Source organism: Spermophilus citellus (assembly GCF_964194105.1).
Source record: "Spermophilus citellus genome assembly, chromosome: 1".
NCBI lineage: Eukaryota > Metazoa > Chordata > Mammalia > Rodentia > Sciuridae > Spermophilus > Spermophilus citellus.
This window is the reverse complement of record NC_138182.1, coordinates 258,485,905-258,509,071: the sequence shown is the minus strand read 5'-3', so window position 1 is coordinate 258,509,071 and position 23,167 is coordinate 258,485,905. Positions and strand designations below refer to the sequence as shown.

General features: G+C 32.8%; 1 protein-coding gene across 2 annotated transcripts in view; it reads left to right on the top strand.

Annotated features, from left to right (window-relative positions):
• CDH10 (cadherin 10) overlaps positions 1-23,167 on the top strand; it is a gene marked incomplete at both ends in the record, with an annotated part of 101,345 nt that overhangs the window by 41,682 nt on the left and 36,496 nt on the right. For both annotated transcript variants that reach the window (XM_081307992.1, XM_081307991.1), the window contains 3 exons: positions 10,439-10,733; positions 13,381-13,500; positions 13,890-14,057. In XM_081307992.1, coding sequence (XP_081164118.1) covers positions 10,439-10,733; positions 13,381-13,500; positions 13,890-14,057 — 583 coding nt within the window. The remainder of the gene's footprint in view (positions 1-10,438; positions 10,734-13,380; positions 13,501-13,889; positions 14,058-23,167) is intronic.

Sequence of the window (23,167 nt, the reverse complement as noted above, 5' to 3'; positions counted from 1 at the left end):
AAGCTTTGTGCATGTGAGACAAGTGCTCTACCAACTGAGCTATGTCCCCAGCCCTAGGTTTTTGGTTTGAATGAGTAGCTTGATAATCACAGTTAACTGAATTGGAGAGCCATGATTTGTTCAGAGGATGGAAATGACACCCTTGTTTTAGGACAAGGGTTAGTACTATTACTGGGAAGGTTTTTCTCAAATTATTTGATTATCACCTGTGATCATTAATTTTATGTGGCATCTTGATAATGATAGGGTGCCCAATTGTGTGGTCAAATATTTGTCTTACTATTGCTGTTAAGATATTTTTAAATAGGATTAACAATTTTAATCAGTAAACATTACATATATAGATTAACCTCCACAATGTGTCTGGGACTCATCCAATTAGTTAAAGGGCTTAAAATCAAAGACAGAGGGATCCCAAAGAAGACTTCTCAAGATTCTAACAGAAATGCAGCTTGAGTTTTCATCTTGCTACCCTGTCCTATGGGTTTCTGACTTGAGATTTCAAAATCAAGTCTTACTAGAATTTTAAAAATTCCATCCTTCCTTACAGATCTCAGAATTTCCTGTCCCCACAATTGCATGAACCAATTTCTCTCTCTCTCTTGCTCTCATTTTCATCAATGATTGACAAATTCTCCAAAAGTAGATCGGCTGTCTGTTTTGCCATTTCAGCTTTGCATGAAGAATGTTATCTCCTGCTTTCTCTTCCTGGCAGTGCACATTTGCCAAGGGACCAAGTCTGTATTTTTAAACTTTAAGAAGCACTGAGATTGAATGCCTTTAGAGAAAAACATATAAATCGTCAGTTCAATTTACCATTCCTTGGAGGACTCTCCACTCTCACCTATTTCCTACTTTTATATGTTGTTTTGTTTTGAACCTAATAGCCATTAATCTCTAGCAATATGGACAGTTGTGTTCTGCTTTCTGAAGCTTTCAGCCTTATTCTTAAGCCTCCCTGCAGACTCGTAATTCAACACATCTTAAGTCTTTTGCTGAAGAATGATAATGTGCTTGAAGTCCCTTGCTTCAACAGTGTTTGCCCTTTGATGCTATGTAAGCTCTGGGTCTCTAATTCCCAGAAATACCCTCTTCTTTGGTCAACCATAGGTCTTCACTTCAAACCTATAGCAAGAATGGCCAGTTTTCCAGTATAGAAAGCTGGTGGTGATCCCTAGTTACCTCTGCACACTTTTCCCCTCTCAGGTACCAGTTCTTGTTGTGTATACAGTGATGGGGCCATAGAAATAGGATTGTTTCTTAATCTATCTGGCTATTGCACATGTCACCAGTGGGAAAGTGAGCCTGCTATTACTAACCTGAGTAATGCTATTCCTAAGATAAATCAGAGATGTGTATGATACCCTGACAGTTTCAGAGAAAATTTAAATTTGCATCCTTTTGGGGTGAGGAGTGGCACTGAGGATTGAATTCAGGGGCAATCAATCACTGATCAACATCCAGAGCCCTATTTTTGTATTTTGTTTAGAGACAGGGTTTGTCTCAGTTGCTTTGCACCTTGTTTTTGCTGAGTTTGGCTTCGAACTCTGAATCTTTCTGCCTCAGCCTCGCAAGCTACTGGGATTACTACAGTTGTGAACCACTATTCTTGGCTAGATTTGCATTCTTTTTTTTTTTTTTTTTTGGTGGTTCTGGGGATTGATCGAACCAAGGGCCTTATGCATTCGAGGCAAGCGCTCTATCAACTGAGCTATATTCCCAGCCCTATATTTGCATTCTTATTCCTACAAAAAATAAATATGTTCCTTGGTAATCCATGTATCTATCATATTCCCATTGATTCATATTCATAGTTGATTTGAGCTCCTGTCTAACTTATAACCTCAATATTCTTCAATATGAAGAATAAGATTTTCTTATTGTACAGATCCACTTTCATCATAAGGCAGTTGTTGATCCCCACTTTTCAACATCTAACTTTAACTTTTCCACTCATCCAAAATATTGAGGATTTTTAAGAAATAGTACAAAATGGTCTAGGTGTAGTTGTGCATACCTCTAATCCCAGTGGCATGGAAGGCTGAGGCAGGAGAAGTCAAGGCCAGCCTCAGACATTTAGCAAGATCCTAAGCAACCTAGCGAGACGCTGCTGCTTCCAAATAAAATATAAAAGGACTGATGATGTAGCTCAAGGGTAAAGCACCTTGGAGTTCAAGCCACAGTACAAAAAAAGCAAACAAACCAACAAACCCTACACAAAATGGGCCCTTATAGTTTGAAAAAAAAAAAGAAAGAAAGAAAGAAACATTTGTGTGGCATTTGATTACAATATTCATTTCCTTCTAGTAAGAGGTAATGGTGTATTCTATACTGTATTTATTATTAAGAGTCCAAAAGAATAGAAGGCTTGGTTTCTGTCCTAAAAATAAATATATGTTTTCTTTCAGGATGACTTACAGAAATAATATCTCAAAATTGTCACTTGTGTTTTGAAAGTTTTTGCATGTATTTATATACATATATGTATACACATAATTTATATATGTAGTTATGAATAAAATATAGAGAATTTATGCTATATATATATACTAAAATTATAATTCAGGCAGAAGGAAAGAGACACAATTTTTAAATGTACTTTAAAAATCAATTTGTGTAGGATCACAGTTATAACCTTGAAGGCTGAGTAAGAATTTTGCACAATGGATAAATGGAGAAGTTATGGACACATGACTTCTAGTAGTTCTGGGGAACTTGTCTTCCTATCTGGTAAAGGTGCAGATGTCTCAGCCAGAGAGAAGCAGCCTGCTTTATTGATGACAGCCTCATATCTTGATCTCTCTATTCTTTTGATTAGGAAAACACAGAAAGTTAACTTAGAATAAGTTTTTCCTTTTTAACCTAATGCCCTATATTTCAGAGGATCTGTGCACCTACCAGATAATGCATTCAGTATTGTTTTTGTATTTTTCACACACACATACCTCATACATATAATTAAGCTTTTTTCTACAATAACATTTATTGAATCTTAAAATAATTCTCATTTCAATAATTATTTTAAAAATATGAATATAAACATCCAAACTCCTCTTTCTAGTTCTCCTCCCTTGACAAAGGACCTCTATGGGATTAGCAACCCCTTCAAATCACCCTTTGTAGCCAAGTCTTCAATTCTCTTGAAATCATAAAATATCACGCGCAGAATTTTCACCATTATCTTCAAGTTGGTGTAGTACAATTCATTCAAGAAATATTTAAATAAACTCCTTCCATTGGTATTCATTCCTAGCTCTCACTTTCCTTTCATAGCTTCTGTTATCACACATTTTTTTTTTTTTTTTGTGAAGAGGTTGACAGAAAATTTCTCAGTTGCTTTCACAGTTCATGGAATTGACATGATCTTCCTTTACTAATTATTCTTTAATCTCTTTTCACATAATTAATAAAAAGTGAAGTCAGGCATAGTGACACACATCTGTAATCCCAGTGTCTTGGGAGGCTGAGACAGGAGGATTGCAGGTTTGAGGACAGCCTCAGCAACTTAACAAGGCCTTGGATAACTTAGTGAGCTCCTGTCACAAAAAAAAGGGGGGGGGGGTCTGGGCTTGCAACTCAGTGGTAAAGTGCCTCTGGGTTAATTCCCTAGTACCAGTCCCCCAACAAAAAAGTCATATATATTCAAATATATACATATTTTATGTATGTATTGTAAATCCACAATTGTTAAGACTTTTCTAAACTGTGGGACAATAAGGTATCAATGTTCACCTGTATTTTCGGACCACAAAGGAATAGTTTGCATAATTTGCTCATTTTCAAAACTATAAGAAGGAAGATACTAACTTCTTAAATAATACAAACTTTCTCTAAAATATTTCCTTTGTAACTCTATTTACAAAGGATAATCTTACAAGTTAGAAATAATATGTCTACTGTATATTATACATGACACTGATGTTCTTGCCATGTAAAATGTTTTTTCTTTTAATTGTGGGCCTCTGAAGTAGATAATGCCTATAAAACTATGTCTATGAAAAAAATCAGTGCTTTTGATGTTGTCTCACTGTTTTTCTGTACTAGAAAAAAAAAACCTAATTGATATGCTTCAAGATGTAAGTTTACTAAACTTTCTTTTCTTTGGTACTGGGAATTTACCTCAGGTATATTTAACCACTGAGCCACATCACAGCCCTTTTATTTTATTTTTTTATTTTGAGAAAGGGTCTTGCTAAGTTGCTTAGAGCCTCCCTAAGTTGCTAAAGCTGACTTTGAATTTGTGATAACTCCTCCCTCATCCTCCCAAGTTGCTGGGATTACAGGCATGCAGCATCCCTGGCTAGTTAACTGCTTTTCTAAAAGGTGGTACCTTCTAGAATTGTACAGCACTCTTGAAGGGTCTTGAGGAATTCTTAATGGCTTCAGAAAGAACTCCCAAACTTCCTTGACCATCCAGATTAGGGTCATCCGTCAGGGGCTCATATTTGCAAGGCCAACCACCCTGTCCATATTTTACTTCCCCATCTCCCAAAAAAGATTAACTATTTATTTACTTTTGACCAGATTGTGTTTGCTGGCATTAATGTGCTTTCAGCTGCTTCCTGATGCTAGGCTACCTTCACTGGTATTTTTTATTGAATCTGGTTATTTGAGTGAATGCCTTACTTTTCAATAAGATATAATTCACTGGACCAGTAAGAGCAGTATGCTAATGTTGATACCACCAGAATCACAAAGGGTATCTGCTACATTCTAGATTTCTTTTCAGCAGCAATAAAATATCTAAGCTATTTGAAAGAAAATCAATCATAAAATGCTCATTGTATATCAGAAACTATTCAACAATATCTGATATTTTTACAACAATGAACATGAAAATGAACAGAAATTGTTAAATTCAGAGAATGTATGTTATAGTTCTCTTGATTCTTTTATCAAAATTCATCTTTCGGAGTACTATAAACATTACAAATGTGATTCTACTTATCTATACAATTATTTCTCAGATTTTGGACTAGAGTCAAATACTAACAATTACCAACATCTAAAATGGCCTTAATATTCTGAATAAGAAAGAATCTCACAATATAAACAATATAAGAAGTTTCTCAGAACTAGTCATCTGACTTTTACACCAAGTACTAGTATTTTTTTTCTTTTCTTTTCCTTTCCTTTTCCCTCTCCCTCCCTTCCTTTCCCAACCTCCCCTGCCTCTCACTCTCTCTCTTTCTCTCTATTTTTTTCTTTTCTTTTCTTGTCTTGTCTTGTCTTTCTTTTCTTTCCTACCAAGGATTGAACCCAAAGACACTTAGCCACATCCTCATCCCCTTTTATTGTTGATACAGGGTTTAACCAGATTGCTTATAGCATCTCTAAACTGATTAGACCGGCTTTGAACCTGTGATCCTCCTGCCACAGCCTCCTAAACCCCTGGCATGTGCCACCATGACTGGCTTGGTATTTATTTTCACTTTAAAATTTTTTCAATATTTTTTCTAGCCAAAAGTGGAAAAATGAGGTAAAAGCCTTTATGGATTCTTTCAGTAACATGTTAAACTTCTATGTACTCTGAAGATAGATCCTTTTATTATTTTAGTGATATTTCCTTATTTTATGAATGAACAGGAAAAAAAATGAACTGCTATCAAGAGGTAAAAGATTTGCTATGGTCTGAATATTTATTTCACCCTAAATTCACATTTTGAATCCCTAACCTCCAAGGTGATGGTATTAGATGGGCCTTTGGGTGGTGGTTAGGATGTGCAGGTGGAAAAGCCTTCAGGAATAAGATCGGTACAGTGCTCTTATTAAAAGCAGCCTCAGGCAGACCCCTGGTTCCTTCTGCCATGGAGGGCACAGCCAGAAGGTATCTAAGAGAAGGTGTCAGCAGACCCTGAATCTGCTGACAAATTGTTCTTGGACTTTCCAGCCTCCAGAACTGTGAATGTAAATTCCTGTTGTATAGAAGCTATGTGTCTATGGTGCTGATTATAGCAGACTGAACACTGTGAAACAAGGATCCTCCAACATGAACTCATCCTGGAGTTTACTCTTAATTTAACTTCCATGCAATAAACAATTGACTCTCTAGTTCCTAAGCTGGGTAATCCAGAGTTCCTTTAACTTATAAGCTTTATTTTATGTAAATATCTCAAGTGACTGCTTTATTATAAATGTTATAAAAAGTATCAGAAATGTGCCACATTTCAAATTACCGGGCATTTATTAATCATTTATATTTCATATAATTCTTTAATATAAATGGATTGCTTAGTTTTAAATATTACAACTACTCAATATAAACAAACATAATGATGTTATAATTAAACATATTAAGCATAAAGTTAAGGCATAGGAAGATGACTTTTAAATGTGCAGTGCGGTACCAGTTGTTCTATTTTCATTAGTTGTCATGTATCTTGCCATGTCCTTTATCTGCTTGTGAATTTACAAGTAACACAGCAGGTTGTGAATTTTTAATAGGCTTTCCTCAAGGAAAGAAAAGGTCAGTATTAACATAAAATTCTTCTTAAAGATTTGTGGCACAAATGTTTCACACCGGAAAACAGGTGTTACTGAGAAACTAAAGCCATAATAATCTAATATTTTTTCCCTGTTTAAAGAAAACTTAGTCTCATATAATAAAATAGTACAAGACAAGTTCTTATAAAAGTCATTTCTCTGTAAGTAGATGCTATAAGTTTTTTAACACATGTTCCATTGATGCCTCTTCTCTGCAATAAAAATAAGTGATCTTATTCAATTAAATGTTTAACAAATTCAAGCACTGAGGCCTCACATCCAAATAAAAAAGGGAAGAATAATTACAGGGTTACAATTACAATAATTAATTATTGTCTGAACTTAGTAAATGAGGCAGAACAGGAAATAAACTGTATCACACATACACAGAATGACAGAAGGAAACAATGCCAGTGCACATGTGAAAAGAGTATGCTCAGAAAAGATGATTGGAAAACTAAGGAGATATGTAAAAATAGAGGAGAAGGATTGCCCATTTGTCTCTTCCTGTATCTGCTAGGAAAGCATCAGCATTCAGTGTACCTGCAAGGAGTTGCCTTTAACAACCCATGGGTTTCATCTTTGAGAAGAGGCATTTTCTCCAGTCTCGGGAGTATAGGAATTCATCTCTCTGACTCATTTAGTATAACAGATGTCAATTTTAGTTTTTTCTTATACATTTCTCAATTTTTTAAAAACCCTTCTATCATTAAACAGAGGTTAATATCAAGACGGTAAATAAGGTCATTTTAATCTTTGTTTTCTTTTTGTTTGTTTTTAGTTGTAAATGGACACAATACATTTATTTTATTTATTTATTTTTAGGTGGTGCTGATGCTTGAACCCAGTGCCTCACACATGACATGCTAGCCAAAAGCTCTACCACTGAGCTATGTGCTCAGGCCCAATATTTGTTTTTACTTTTTCTTTTCTTTGTTTCTTTCTCTTTTTTTAATTTATTTGCTTTCTTTTTTTTTTTTTTTTTTTTTTGCGGTACTTGAAATTTAATACAGGGACACTCTTCCAGTGATTTACATCCCCAGCCCTTTTTAATTTTTATTTTGAGACAGTGTCTGACTAAGTTGTTAAAGGTGGTCTCAAATTGCAAATCTTCCTGCCTTAAAGTCCCTGGTATCTGGGATTACAACTGTGCATCACAACATCCAGTTTCATGTTTTACTCTTTTAAAAAAAATATTTATTACTCTTAAATAATATAATAGAGTTTACTTGTGTCCCTCTGTAAGCAAAGTTTTCTTCAAATACAAATTATCATTACTTCAATATCATATAGTTCAAAAAATTATTGTGTCTATAGTTTCTTAACAATAAAACACAAATACATAGGGAAAATTAATGAGACGGTTACAATTATAACTATTTGCTCCTCTTAGTTATATTTCTGTTGGAGAAAGAAGACATCCTTCATTTTCCAATTTTTAATGTCACAGTCTGACTTACAATCCTCATCTCTTTGATTCCCTGCTACATGTACAATTTTCTAATCCAATGGAAACTCCCACAATATGTGATCCAAATATAGGATCTAATTTTTACTCTCTGTAGTATAATATAAGTAAAGGTAAAAATCCTGCTGTGATTTATATTCTAAAATTCAGAATTATAGAAATTAATATCTCACCATATGAGCAGCTTTATAAATATGTTTAATTGATTAGAATAGTTGAACTGATTTTAATCAGTTTCGTATCTTGCTTTATATCCTTGACCAAAATCTATCTTCTATATTCATCCTCTTTTCTAAGATGTAAAATTTGTAAAATGGAAAAACTTTTCCCAGTTCAAATGTCTTCTCATTCTTTATTGGGTAGTTTGGGTGTGTATACTTAACAAATCCTCCATTATTCCTGTAGGCTAATTTGGTAGCTGTCCTGTGAATATCCATCCACACCTTGTTTGAATCTTTCACTGAACTAGAATGAAATTTTTTATTTCTTTTAGATGTACCTGACTCTTCTGATAATAAACAAATATTTATCCATTCAAATTACTGAATGAATAAAAAAATCAGAACTCTCTACTGCAAACCATAAAGTTATCCTTTCAAATGATGGATATTGATATTATCAATGCTCTTTTCTTGAATTAATTTGATTTCCAGGCAGAAAAGAAATGTGCAATGCCTACATCTGCCATATGGAAAATTGCCACTGTGTGGTACATGCATATAATTGGAAAGTTTCCCAGCAACTATGTGCATTTTCATTTACTAAAAAGCATCAATCTTGTGACTTTTTGAGAGTGGTTCCCTGGACAACACAATCATATGTTACTTCTGAGAGCTTTTCAGTTAAAAGTAGATATTTCCTGAGTTTTCCACCCCTACTTTACTTTTTATGAATAGCTAAAAATGTATTTAAAATTTTGTTCTCTGATTTCTTTATCTTTGTCTCTACAGTGAATATGCCTTTTGGGTTTTCTGTCTTACATTATATTTATAATAATGAGTTATCAATCCTGAAATAAGAGAAATAAAAATATTTTTCAAGAGTTGATAGGTAAATACAAATTACTGATAATCATTTAAAATCAAACTACTTTTGTTGATAGTGATAATATTAGAAATTAAGAAAAATCTACAATTTATTAAATATTTCTTAAGGCAAATAATAAAAATTTGAACTGTAATATTTTGTTTCAAATAATAAAACTGTAATCCTAACATAAAAATGTTTACTGATTGAGTGCTACAACTGAAGAAAACCTTACAATCCTTGTGGTTTTCAAAGCCAAACTTCGTCCTTCCTATGGCCAAACTCCTCCCTTAAGGACACAAATCCAGTGGAAGGCAAGAGACACACTCACTAGAATCCATATCCTTTTTTATAATCCACAGTGCATGAGGGACACATTACTACCTGCTCAAACATCCTTGGGCTTCCTTTAGGTTCTATGGGTATCTCCTCTCCAGGTCTTCTTAAGACCAAATTCACTCACTGATACCTGTATCCATAAGTCTGAGGGCTGATCTTATGAGTGGGTATCTGGTGAAAAGCGGTATATACGGAACTTTTCCATGACACACAGATTCCTGGGTTTGCATTTGTACTCACTGTGATGGCACTGGAATGGGATGTCCATGTGGATGCATGCAAAGCTCTTTGATGTGATGGATTAATTTTGAAAGATTGAGTGTGGTTTTCTTTGGACATAGGCAAGGGAGCAAGAAAGAGACTTGCCCTGCATTGTCTTGTCATTTAAGGATTTTAAGAAGATAGATTTGATAAGGCAAGAAGACAGAACATATTTTATTTTATAGTTTCCTATTTTTTTCAGTAATAAGGACCAAATAATTTTTAATTTGACTTACAACATATATATTGTGTGTTTTATGTAGATTTCTATCTGAGCTTGTGCTATGAGACCTACAAACATTTATGAGGTAGTCACTGTCTTTTGTTTGAACCAAAAATGATGTATATTTTTTCCTAAAGTATACACTATGCTTTTTCAGGTTTGTCTATCTTACAAATCCTAAAATATTTCTAATTCCCCGATAGAAATACAATGACTGATAATAAGTTTGTAGAAGGTGAAATTCCTGCAAAATATGAGAGTTAAAGACTTTTCCATACAGCAAAAGATTGAGAGAACTATGTTTACAACAACACATCAAGATTGATGGTTGCTGTCTCAATCAGATTTATTTGCCCATGAAAATGGTTATTTACCAAGTAAAGGGAAGAAGGGATTTGGTTCATTTTATTACTTTTTTCCCATTTATAAAAAAAAAATCACAATGATACATAAAAGACTATTCCTGGTGCTTAAAGCATATAAATGAGTGTTATCAAACCTATTCAACTCTCATTTCCAGAAGTAAAATTACTGACCCCATTATTCTGTGGTGAGATTTGAAGGACCTTCTTTGAATTCTTTCATCATTATTCGCCTTTAAACGTTATCATGGATATGCTCATTTTTATTTCCCATAGCTTCATTCAGACCAAGATAAAGGAGATGGATCACTCAAATATATTTTATCTGGAGATGGAGCTGGAACTCTTTTTATTATTGATGAAAAAACAGGTGATATTCATGCCACAAGAAGAATTGATAGGGAGGAAAAGGCCTTTTACACTCTACGTGCGCAAGCAATTAACAGAAGAACTCTGCGGCCAGTGGAGCCAGAATCTGAATTTGTGATAAAAATCCATGACATCAATGACAATGAACCAACATTTCCAGAAGAAATTTACACAGCTAGTGTTCCTGAAATGTCTGTTGTAGGTAAGTTCATTTACAGCATTATGAAGATATTCAAAACATGAAAAATTTCAAGAAATACTTAAAATATTAGGATAAATTAACTGAAAACATTTTTATATTCCTTATCAAGACTACATGTTTAACATTATTTCAGTTAGGAAATAAGGAAAAAGGAAATTAATGCATTTCACAGTGCTTGTGAATTTGTAAATCTTTAATATATATATATATATATATATATATATGATCTTCTTTTAAAAATTAATTAAAAATTGACTTTCAATAGAAAAAATGTGAAAATATTAATTTTTTGTCACATGGATTTGTATAACAGTTGTGTAAAATTCTGTCCTAGGATATAATTATAGTCATCTCTTTCTTTCTACAAAGGCTGCTTCAGGGCTGCCCACAGATACTGAAATTCTTGGATGCTCAATTTCCTCATATAAAATGGCACAGTATTGCATACAATGAATGCCCATCCACACATGTATTTTAAATAATTTCTAGATTATTTATAATACCTACTTCAATGAAAATGCTATAGAAATAGTAGCTATACTACATTGGATAGAGACTATTACAGGAAAAACTTCTACTCATATTCAGTAGATGTACATTTTTTTTTAATGGATGTTCACAACATTACAAAGCTCATGACAAATCATATTTCATAGATTAGAATCAATTGGGTTATGAACTCCCATTTTTACCCCAAATACAAATTGCAGAATCACATCGGTTACACATCACATTTTTACATACTGCCATATTAGTGACTGTTGTATTCTGCTACCTTTCCTATCCTCTAATATCCCCCCTCCCCTTCCCTCCCATCTTCTCTCTCTACCCCATCTATTGAAATTCATTTCCCTCCATGTTTGTTATCCCATTCCCCTCGTAAACTCTTATATGTAATTTTGTATAACAATGAGGGTCTCCCTCCATTTCCATGTGATTTCCCTTTTTTTCTCCCTTTCCCTCCCGCCTCATGTCTCTGTTTAATGCTAAGTAGATGTACATTTTTAAAAAATATTTTTGAACCCAGGAAAATTGAGTCCTAAAATAAAGAACCTGCAGATATAGGTGGCCAATGATTTTAAGAATACTATTGCCTGGTGCAGTGGTTCACACATGTAAAGCCAGTCACTGGAGAGGTGGAGGCAAGAGGATTCTAATCCTGAGGCCAGCCTGGGTAGCTTACTGAAAACCTCTCTCAGAATAAATACAAAGATTGGGGTTTATGACACAGTGAAGGACCATTTGGCAAGCATTCACAAAGCCTTGGGTTTAATTCCAGTACCACATACCCACAAGAAAAATATTACTATTAATGCAATATAGAATTTTAGCTATGTATATTAGTTACGAATTACCAAAAGAGTTTATTTAGCTTATCTATATATACCAAATGATGGAATTCAATTACCGATTTATTTCTTACTATGTATTAAGATACTCATTTATTATAACACATATATGTACACATACATATATGCATTTGTATATATAAAATATACATGTATATAAAAATATACAATATATTTAAAACTGCTGATATGAATCTCAAATTGAAATAAACCCCCACTTGAAAACACACAATTAATCATTTGCTGGTAGAGAATTACAAGGTTGAATTTTGAAACTTATAAAACAGAAGTCATGAAAAGGGTAATATTCAAGAAAGTGGATTTTACTTTTTCAATTTAAATAAAAATAAATATATTTGTAGGAGAATAATGCTAATACTGTCATTTTTAATTAGATAGAGGATGACAAAGAATTAAATGCACCACGAAATTCAGATAATATTTTTAGAGAGACGCACATTTGAATTTAATACAAATACACACTTTTCAAATGTATGTGCATTTTTTAAACTGATGTGACTGCTATGATGATTTTTTTTTACATGTAACAATCTAAATAGTAAAGTTTTAAACTGCAATTCTCAAAAGATTTAGTCTGGATTGTTATTTAATGTTTACTTACTAAATTCCAAGGGCTTGGGACAATCACCTAACTCTAAAGCCCTTATAAATATCATGAACTTTATTAGAATTTAGTAGTTCATGAAAATTAGGATCATCTTAGATTGTTTCTAAGTTTAGAATTTAATATATTCATAAAGATGTATTCTAGATCAGATGTTAATTATTTTTAGAGTTAATTAGTGCAGGGGTGAGGAAGAGAACAGACTTATTCCTTTGTGCTTAGATATGCCCTTTACAAAAAAACAAATCTATTATATGAAAATAAATTTAAATATCAAAACTGAGAATTTAAAAAATGATCATATTTGTTAACATTTGAAAAACTGCAGCATTATCTATTTCATACATAAAAATACTATTGATTAAATATAGATTATGCAGTTGAACTTAAAGTTGAACTGCAGTAACACCATATAAATATAAAAATCAAATATTTATATTTTATCACCTTACTATAAAGCCCTTATAAATATGAACTTTATTTTAGTAGTTCATGAAATACACACACACACACACACATAAACATATATTTGATTTTCATCCAAATTATATGTAAAAGTTTCATTAAGAGGTCATTATTAAAGACAAACGTCAATGAAGTCTTCAATGAAAACGAGTGCTTTTGCTCCTCCTTCTGGTACTGTGCAGAACTAAGCTGAGTTTGGATACTTCAGGTACTTCTGTGGTGCAAGTCACAGCTACAGATGCCGATGACCCTTCCTATGGGAACAGCGCCAGAGTCATTTACAGCATACTTCAAGGGCAGCCCTATTTCTCTGTGGAGCCGGAAACAGGTCAGGAATAATGAATTTGTGTTCGTTCATTTAACCATCTTTGTGATCTTTATTAGTACAGAGAGGGGAGAATGAGAACAAAGCATTAATGCTCAGGAAAGTCTGAGGATGCCTCAATTAAAGATGACAAAACTCAATGTTAAAATATCAAATGTGCTAATGGAAATGTAATTGTTTTGGTGTTTTTACACATGGATTCAGATGACTCTAGAATACACAGGGTACTGCTAGAAAGTATTTATATGGAATTATTTTTATAATTAATAGAAATCAATATCAAAAGAATATCTTCTAAAAATTCACTAGTCTAAAAATACTACTTGTAAGCTGAATCAAATAATAACTGAAAATCCTGTTAGAATAATGAAAGTATTTATATTTTCTTCAAGGTATCATCAGAACTGCTTTACCAAATATGAACAGAGAAAACAGAGAACAATACCAGGTGGTCATCCAAGCCAAAGACATGGGTGGCCAGATGGGAGGTTTGTCTGGGACCACCACAGTGAACATCACACTGACAGACGTCAATGACAATCCACCTCGCTTCCCACAGAGTAAGTGGCCTTTAATGGTCATTTATGTTCGTTCTGCAGAAAGTTTTAGAATTTTTTTTTAAGTTTTAGAAAAATTTAAAAAAATAGAGTTAAAAGAATAAATAAAAAAAGAACTATCAATTTTATTTGAAACACTTGAAATTGTCCTATACAAATGAACTAAAACTATATGTTGATGAGTTCACTGTTATTCAAAATAAAATGAAATATTTCAGGCATATTTTATAATGAGTCTCAGTGGACACACCTAAGACCAAATAAATTTTTTTTTTCTATTCTAAAAGAGCCTGTACTCCAAGATGGAATTTAATGTTGTTAGAAATGAGAAATAAAAATCAAATTCTAGTGATAATCTAATTTCTCATCATTTATCTCATCAAATATTTATTATGAATATTACTTCTAAATATATCTTCAATTCAGTTAGTGTTTGGTTTAAATATTTTCCTAATAAAATATTAAAATATAGAATGCAATGGCTTTTTTCTGATATTTGTATCTTTGAAGACTATTACTCAGAATGAATGATAGTGTAAGAATTCACTGTTTTTTTTTTTTTGCTATTTATTTACTTTTGTAGTTCTAGATGGACAGCATGCCTTTATTTTATTTATTTACTGAGCTATAGCCCCAGCACTGTTTGATGATTTGAAAGCATTTTATTCTTTTCTCTGTTTTTTTAATCAAAATGTGATTATTAGTAGTGTATTTTTTGAATTATATTGCCTACAATTACTTATGTGAAGGAATGTTAAGTTCAGATAGAACCTTCTTCAGAAGACCAATTGTCTGCCTCTGTATCCATGGTGACTGCTTGCTGGGTGTTTGATGCAAGTGCCCATCACACATAAGGTTGAGCCAAGAACAATGAGGAAGGCATCCATGTACTCTATTTTCAAGAAATCAGGTTTCATCTCCACATTATCTTTGTCAATTTACAAGAAAAAGCAAACTGATAATAAATACACATAATTCCATAAAACAGGTTTAAAGATATAAACAATTTAAAAGAAATTTCATAACAGGAAAAAAAAGAACACTGTAAATATACAAGATCATTAAGATGGAGAAAGAAGGACTGAGGGAGGGAGGAGGGGAGGGTTAGTAAGGTATTGGGGAGTGAAATTGATCATATTTTGTTTTAAAGTATGTATGAACATACCATATTAAAACCCACCATTCTGTATAATTAATATGCACCAATTAAAAAATAAATAAAACAAATTTTAGATTACAAATGTATTCCTGGCCACCTCTTATCTTGAGCCTTTTACCAGGAGAATGAACATGCAAATTGAAGAGAATAAGCCATAACTAATTAATTTCACAATGTACAATGAGCAAAGTATTTTGGGAAAAAAATGCATTTTATCAGTAGTTAATAATCATTTGGATTAGTACTATATTCTTAAATTCTCAGTAGTCTAAAATGCAGTCCATTCACTAATGGCACATTTGATAAGCAAATATACAGATTCTAATTAAATGAAGAAAATTAGACATTTTATAGGCAGCAATTGCTGTGAGTCCTTTATTCATTCATTTAATAAATATTTCCTTTTATTTTATTAACTTGAAATTTTTGATTGCCATCTCTTAGGCACAATATATAAACCCTGCTGTAGTAATAGTGGCAATAATAATCATTAAGATGCTAATAATAATGAAAGGAAAAAACTGCAATAATTTTTGCATTTTCTAAATGGCATTTTTATAGGACACTGTGCCATATCATTTATTGACCTACCTTATTTAATCAGAACAACTCATTCAGATCAGTGTTATGATCTCAATTATATAAATGAGAAGAAAATGAGTGGTTAAAGATGTTAAGGCCAAAGTGATAGTTATGACAGAGATGTGTTGACATCAATGTTCAATTCTAAATGTGAAGCACAATATATTTAAAGGGATTTTAGCACATCCTGCTTCCTGACTCATTATTTTAAAATATGGATGGAAACATAATTTAGTGATTTTTATTTGCTAAATTATCTTTTATATTACAAACATTTGCAACTGTATCTGACTGTTGGGAATACTCAGTCATGGCAATTAGAATGTCATTTGATAGCCTAAATCATCTAACATTCAAGAAACTTGATTTTAATTTCTAATATCATTTTATTAGATACACAAAGTTAGTTCTGTTTATGTAATCTTTCATGTATAATGTATCATAGAAATCTCATACTAACTTTGAAACTAAGAGTGGGTATAATAAAGAGAGAAAACCAATGCTGTCTAGTAACAATATAATGTAAATTTAGAATGTTTGCTACATGTGTAAATGTACATTTTCTATCAGCCATGTTAAAAAAAATAAGGGATACAGGAGGAATTTATTTTAATTATATATATGTATTTTTTAAATTTATTTTTGGTGTGTATAGACACAACACAATGCATTTTATTTGTATGTGGTGCTGAGGATCGAACCCGGGTCCCACCTGTGCTAGGCGAGCGTTCTCCTGCTGCACCACAATCCCAGCCCTAATTATATATTTTTTAACCCAATATTGTCCTTTATATATGTCATCAGTATAGGACACAGTTAGATAGTTTTCCATTCTTTTTCCCCTCCAAGTCTTATACTTGGGTCAAATATATTCCACTGTCATCAAATTTTAATTCAGATGAACTGCATTTTCAATGCATAGCACAAGAGTTTGAGTGATTTGATTGTAACCTGCCATATTTGCAGTTCAGGAGCAGACCCTGCGATCAACCTGCATGAGACTCAGTGATCTCGTACTTCTAGGAGCATTTTCACCTTGATGAACTAAACTGCACTTTCTATTTTCCAGTGTCATTAGTTACACTGGACACTAGTATATACTTTGTGGCCTGATGTAAGACTAAATAAATAACTGAGGCATTGACTCACTGTCTAGCACTTAGTTTATTTATTTAGTGTCCAATAATGTTGATCTGTGCAAGTGCTGCTCTTTTAGCATCTTCATCTTTAAATATTATAAAAGTAGAGTCAAAACTTAAGCTTTCAATAAAGTTGAATCATCCGAATTTAATATTTCTCAATATGCTGCATAAATACTTCTGTCATTTGGAAGGGACAGGGACCCATGCAAGCTAAGATGTCCTGACTCATTTGTTTGTTTATTTTATTGTGTGAATTTATAACAGTGGTTCTCAGTTTAGGGCAATTTTGCCTGCAAGATGTCAATTGTCAATATCTTGACAAATTTTTTTTGTGTTACCTGGTGGGTCCTACTGACATCTAGTGGATGGATGCTGGGGAGGCTGCTGAGAATCCTTATAATACAAAAGACAATTATTTAAGCCAACATATCAATAATATCTAGGTTGACATTTTAAAATATGTTAAATGAATAACAATTAATTCATGTGACTCAAATTTTTTTTCTAAGGTTGCCTCAATAAGTTTAAAAACTGAAAGTGCATAAAATTAGGCAATTTGATTTTCCTGAACCTCAATCCCTGTATATAAATCACTTGTTACTCATAATAATGTTGCAAATAATCAATAAGGTCAGATAAATAAAATGGCTTCAGTAATTCTCATAGCATATAATAGTATTTCAATACATGGATTTCCTCTTGAGAAGGAAAAGGGTAAATATCAAGGATTATATCTCAGTTTTCAAATTTTAGTGTTTTTCTTGTTCTATGCCAAGCTGCCATTTATTTATGGCCAAATATTAAATAAAAACACCTCAAACCTGGAAAGATATATAATCATGAGTTTCACAATAAAGTAAATGTGCTTGTCTCATAAATAACTGCTTAACACTATCTTTATTTTTTTTATTTTTTTTAAAGAGAGAGTGAGAGAGAGAGAGAGAGAATTTTTTTTAAATATTTACTTCTTAGTTCTCGGTGGACACAACATCTTTGTTGGTATGTGGTGCTGAGGATCGAACCCAGGCCGCACGCATGCCAGGCGAGCGCGCTACCGCCTGAGCCACATCCCCAGCCCATTAACACTATCTTTAATGAGGACTACAGGGCAAATTAGTCAAATATTCAATGTTCCATGAGATTTGCGATTTCATTTTGCAAAAGTTAGAAAGATATTATATGTCCATACCTTAAATATATCTGTAATGCATCCCCATTTGAATATTTTAGGCCTATCCATCCCATTTTGTTCACTTCCTATATGTATTTCCTAAAATCATAATAAAACCAAATAGGCTTTATGGAAATAATCTAAGCAAATATTAAATTACTCTAACTAGATCATTGTATTTTGGCAAAAGAAACTGGACAACAGGATTTTTTTCAAAATTACATTTCATTTACTTATTTTTAATAAAAACATCCCTTGGAAAATAATTCAATTTTGAGTCGAGAGTCATTCATTGTGTGAGGGATATCTCATCTATAGTGAGTATGCTAGGCCCAGCATCCTTACTTAAATGTTGCAGAGAACAGCTGCAGGACTCTACTTTCAATTTCTTTCAAGCAAAACAAAACAAAAACACCAGAAAGGAAGCCCCTCTTCTAGAGAAAAAGAGTTTGCAAAAGCAGTTAAACTGGTGGTCAGGTTTTCATTCACCTAGTTAGTGTCTAAGATTTGGCTCCAGTTTTTGAAGGAACTGCAAGTGTCAAGATAGCAATAGGACTCAAGAGACACAATTTGGTATACAAGACTAGCATCTGAGACTCAGGTAAAACATACAGACCTGACCCACAAACGGGATACAAACCCTTGCAAAATTTTCAGAGGCTACAGCTATTTACACAACACTGAAACAAAATACAAAGGGAACAGATTACTTTACATTCTAGCTAAGGATGTGTCTGCTGTCCTAGCATTTACTCACAGAACTTTTTTCGTACAACTTAGGTTGAGAAATCACAAACCAATAGCAAGTAAATTTATGTAATGTCAGGTTAGCTGAGATTTTATGAAGGGGAAAACTTTTAAATTATAAACCAATGATCATGCAATGAATGAGAAACCCTCATTTGTGGTATATTAGATATATGTCAAATTAATATGATATATTATATATTATTAATATATATATATATAATATATATATAAGATACATGTCAAATTAATGAGAATCTGATATGGTATTTATTATATAGCATCCAGATCTATCCAAAGTGTACTCAGAATAGTGAATTTATTACTGTCTGTTATATTTTTTTTCCCATGAACTATTGAGAATAGTAACAAAAATCAGTTGTTGTCCACCATTTATTAATGACCTGAAAACTAATGCAAAATTTCTCATAGGAAAGTTTTTGTTAAAATAAATTATAGGTGATGGATGAGCTTTGGGATTGAACATTAATTTAACAAGACTCATCTTCTGCATATTTCAAAACCATCCCTTAGCTGGGCACGGTAGCGTGTGCCTGTAATCAGCTTGGTAGGCTGAGGCAGAAGGAGTGCAAGTTCAAAGCCAGCCTCTGCAACTTAGTGAGGTCCTGAGCAACTTTAGCGAGACCCTGTCTCAAAATAAAATACAAAATAAGGTAGGAGAGTTGGCTCAGTGGTCACAGTGCCTCTGAGTTCAATCCCTGGTACCCAATAAAACAACAACAAAAAAGAAAACACTGTCTCTTCATATTTCCCTTCGATTATCACTAAAGATTACACACAACTATAACTATTTAAAAGAAAGAGTAAAAAATTATTCAGAATCACTGAGGTCTGGAAACAATTTCATATTTATATATGCTTTTTGTTCTTTTTGTTTGGATGTTTTTTTTATTACAGCTTTATAGTTATACATAGCAGTTGGGTTAATCCTGACAAACTTATCAATGCATGGAAATCAATTTCAGTTATGATCCCCCACTTTTTTCCTCCTCTTTTGCCCTCCAATTTTCTCTCCCCTCTCTGACTCACCTTTCTCTGCTTGACTTCCTTTTGTTTGTGTATAAATTTGTATTTGATTGGTTCTAGATAATATCCTGTCCTTCCTTCCCTCTTTCCTTTATTTTACTCTAGCTTTCACATATGAGAGAGAACATTCAATTTTCAGTTTCTGATTTTGGCTTATTTCACTTTGCCTGATAGTCTCCATCCATCCATTTACCAGCAAATGACATAATTTCATTATTTTCTATGGTGGAAAAAAAACCTCTGTGTGTGTGTGTGTGTGTGTGTGTGTGTGTGTGTGTGTAATAATTTCTTATTCTATTCATCTATTGATGGGCATCTGGGTTGATTTCATAAATTAGCTATTGTGAATTGTGCTGCTATAAATATTGAGGTGGCTGGTTTGCTACAGTATGTCAATGTTAGACCTTTGGGGGCAACACAAAGGAGTGGGATAGCTGGGTCCAACATAGTGGCTCCATCCCTAATTATTTTTTCCATCACTAATTTTTTAAGGATCGTCCATACTACTTTCCAGAATGGTTGTACTAGTCTGCAGTCCCACCCACAATGTATAAGTGTATCTTTTTCCCCACAATCTTATCAGCATTTATTATTCTCTGTAGTCTTGATTATTACCATTCTGACTGGAATGAAGCAAAATATTAGTGTACTTTTAATTTTCATTTCCCTGATTGCTACAGATCTTGAACATTTTTTTTTCATGTATTTGTTGGCTATTTGTGTTTCTTATTTTGAGAAGTTTCTGTTTAGTTTTTTTTTTTTTTTTTTTTTGCCCATTTGTTGATTGGGTCATTTTTTTAGTTCATTGTATATTCTGGATATTAATCCCCTACTGGAGGAGGAGTAGCTGGCCAAGATTTTCTCCCACTCTATAGTCTCCCTCTTCATACTATTAATCATTTCCTTTGCTGTGGAAAAGCTTTTTAATTTAATGACATCCCACTTATTGATTCTTGGTTTTATTTCTTGCACTTTGGGGATAGGTGTCAGCACCAATATGGTGGAGTGTTGACCCTTATGTTTTCTTCTAGTAGTTTTAAAGCTTCCAGACTATTTTCTTAATCTAATACATTTCAATCTGAGTTTTTTGCAGTGTCTAGTTTTATTTTTCTACATATAACTATCCATTTTTCCCAGCACCATTTGTTAAAAAAGCTATCTTTTCTCCAAGTTATATTTTTGGCACCTTGGTCAAATATTAGATGACCTATAGGTATGTAGATTTGTCTCTGTGTCTTCTATTCTATTCTATTGGTCTTTATGTTTATTTTGATGTCAATACCATGCTGTTTTTGTTACTACCTCTTTGTAGTATATTTCAGATTAGATATTGGTCAGATATTGTGATTCCTCCTGCTTCTCTTTTCCTGTTTAGTATTGCTTTGGCTATTCTGGATCTCTTATTCTTCCAAATGAATTTAAGAATTGTTTCTTCTAATTCTGTGAAGAATGTCAATGGTATATTGATGGGGATTGGATTAAAGCTGTACAATGCTTTTGGCAGAATGACCACTTTGACAATAATGCTCCTGCCTATTCAAAAACATGGGATGTCTTTTTATCTTCTAAGATTGTCTCCATTTTCTTTCTTAAGTGTTCTATAATTTTCATTGTAGAGCTATTTTTTCTCCTCGGTTAGGTTAATTCCCAAGTATTAAATTATTTTTTTGGTCATTGTGAATGAGATGGTTTTTCTGATTTCTTCTTCAACTCAATCAGTATTGGAGTATAGGGGAGCTATTGACTTATGGGTATTAATCTTATATCCTGCTATGTTGCTAACCTCATTTATAAACTGTAAAAGTCTTCTGGTAGAGTTTTTTGAATCTTATAGAATCATATCATTGGCAAACATAGATAGTTTGACTTCTTATTTAGTTTTATCCCTAAGATTTCCTTTTCTTTCTTGCATGCTCTGGCTAATGTTTCAAGAACTATATTGAATAGGAATGGTGAGAGTGGACAGCATTGTCTTGTTCTTGATTTTAGAGGAAATGCTTTTAGTTTTTCCATTTAGTATGATGTTGATGTTCTTGATTGATGACTTATATTATCCTATTAGTTTCTTGTAAGTATGGATTATATGTTTTGTTCAAAGTAAACAAGATAGAACAACATTATAAAATAATAGGTATTTTTATAGCATGTACTAAATAGTATAAAATATAACACAAACATTCTCATATCATCTTCACAACATCTGTATGAGGAAGACTATTATAATTTTCTCCTTCCTTTTATTAGTTAAAACAATAGAAATTTATAAACTGAAGTCACTTATTCATAATTATGCAGTTGGGATAGAAGGAACAGCCTGAAGACTGACATAATTTGGCTCTCAATTCTGTATTTCTAAGCAGTATATAAAGACAATAGTACATTAAAAAATCGTTCCTCCTTCTTGCATTCCACTTTTAGTTAATTATATGATTCACTTTACACATCTGGATTATAGGGTCAGCTTCAAGGAGGACACACTGAGTTCTTCAACATCTAAGCATTTTGGTACAAGAGCATGAAATCATACCTTCATAGGTGGGTGCTTTTGTGATACTTAAAGACCAAACATGACTGGTACTTTTCCTGAGTTCTCTATACTGCTTGGGCAGATGCATAATCAAGTTTTCACTAGACAAGGTCTTTCAAGGAAATTTTATATAATATGCATAGGAATTTACGGCATGTATATTCAGGGAGCTCTGAGACTACCATAATCCCTGCCTGGTACAAAAGAGATTTGATTTAATAACTGCTGGTTTTCTCTTTGTAAATAGAGTCAACCTCCCCTCTACTGGGGATCCAAAGATAATGTAGGCCCCAGGCTGATCTGCATATTTTAAAGTTAGCAAGCACTTTTCAACTAAAGTAACTGTCAGGTATGTCCCAAGAAAGACGCTTCAGCTTGAAAAGAAAATGAAATTTAAAATGTCTCTTTTCCCCTTCTTATTTTCTAGAAAAAATAAATATACTCATGTTTCACAGCACTGTTCTATAATTTATTTAGTTAGATATACTGTGATTTTTACTGCGACCATGAAAATAATGTCAAATATTTGTTGGATTTTTTCCCCTCTTCGCCCCAATGCCTGCAGTTTGCAAGAATTACACAGAAATAATATTATTAAGAATTTGTCAATTTAATAAACATTGATTAAATTCCTAGTGTGTGTCAAGAACTATGCTGGGAAATAATAATAGTTTATAATAATCATAAAGCAAGTATTAAGAAGCAGGGTAGACCCACAATAATCTGCATTTGGATAGA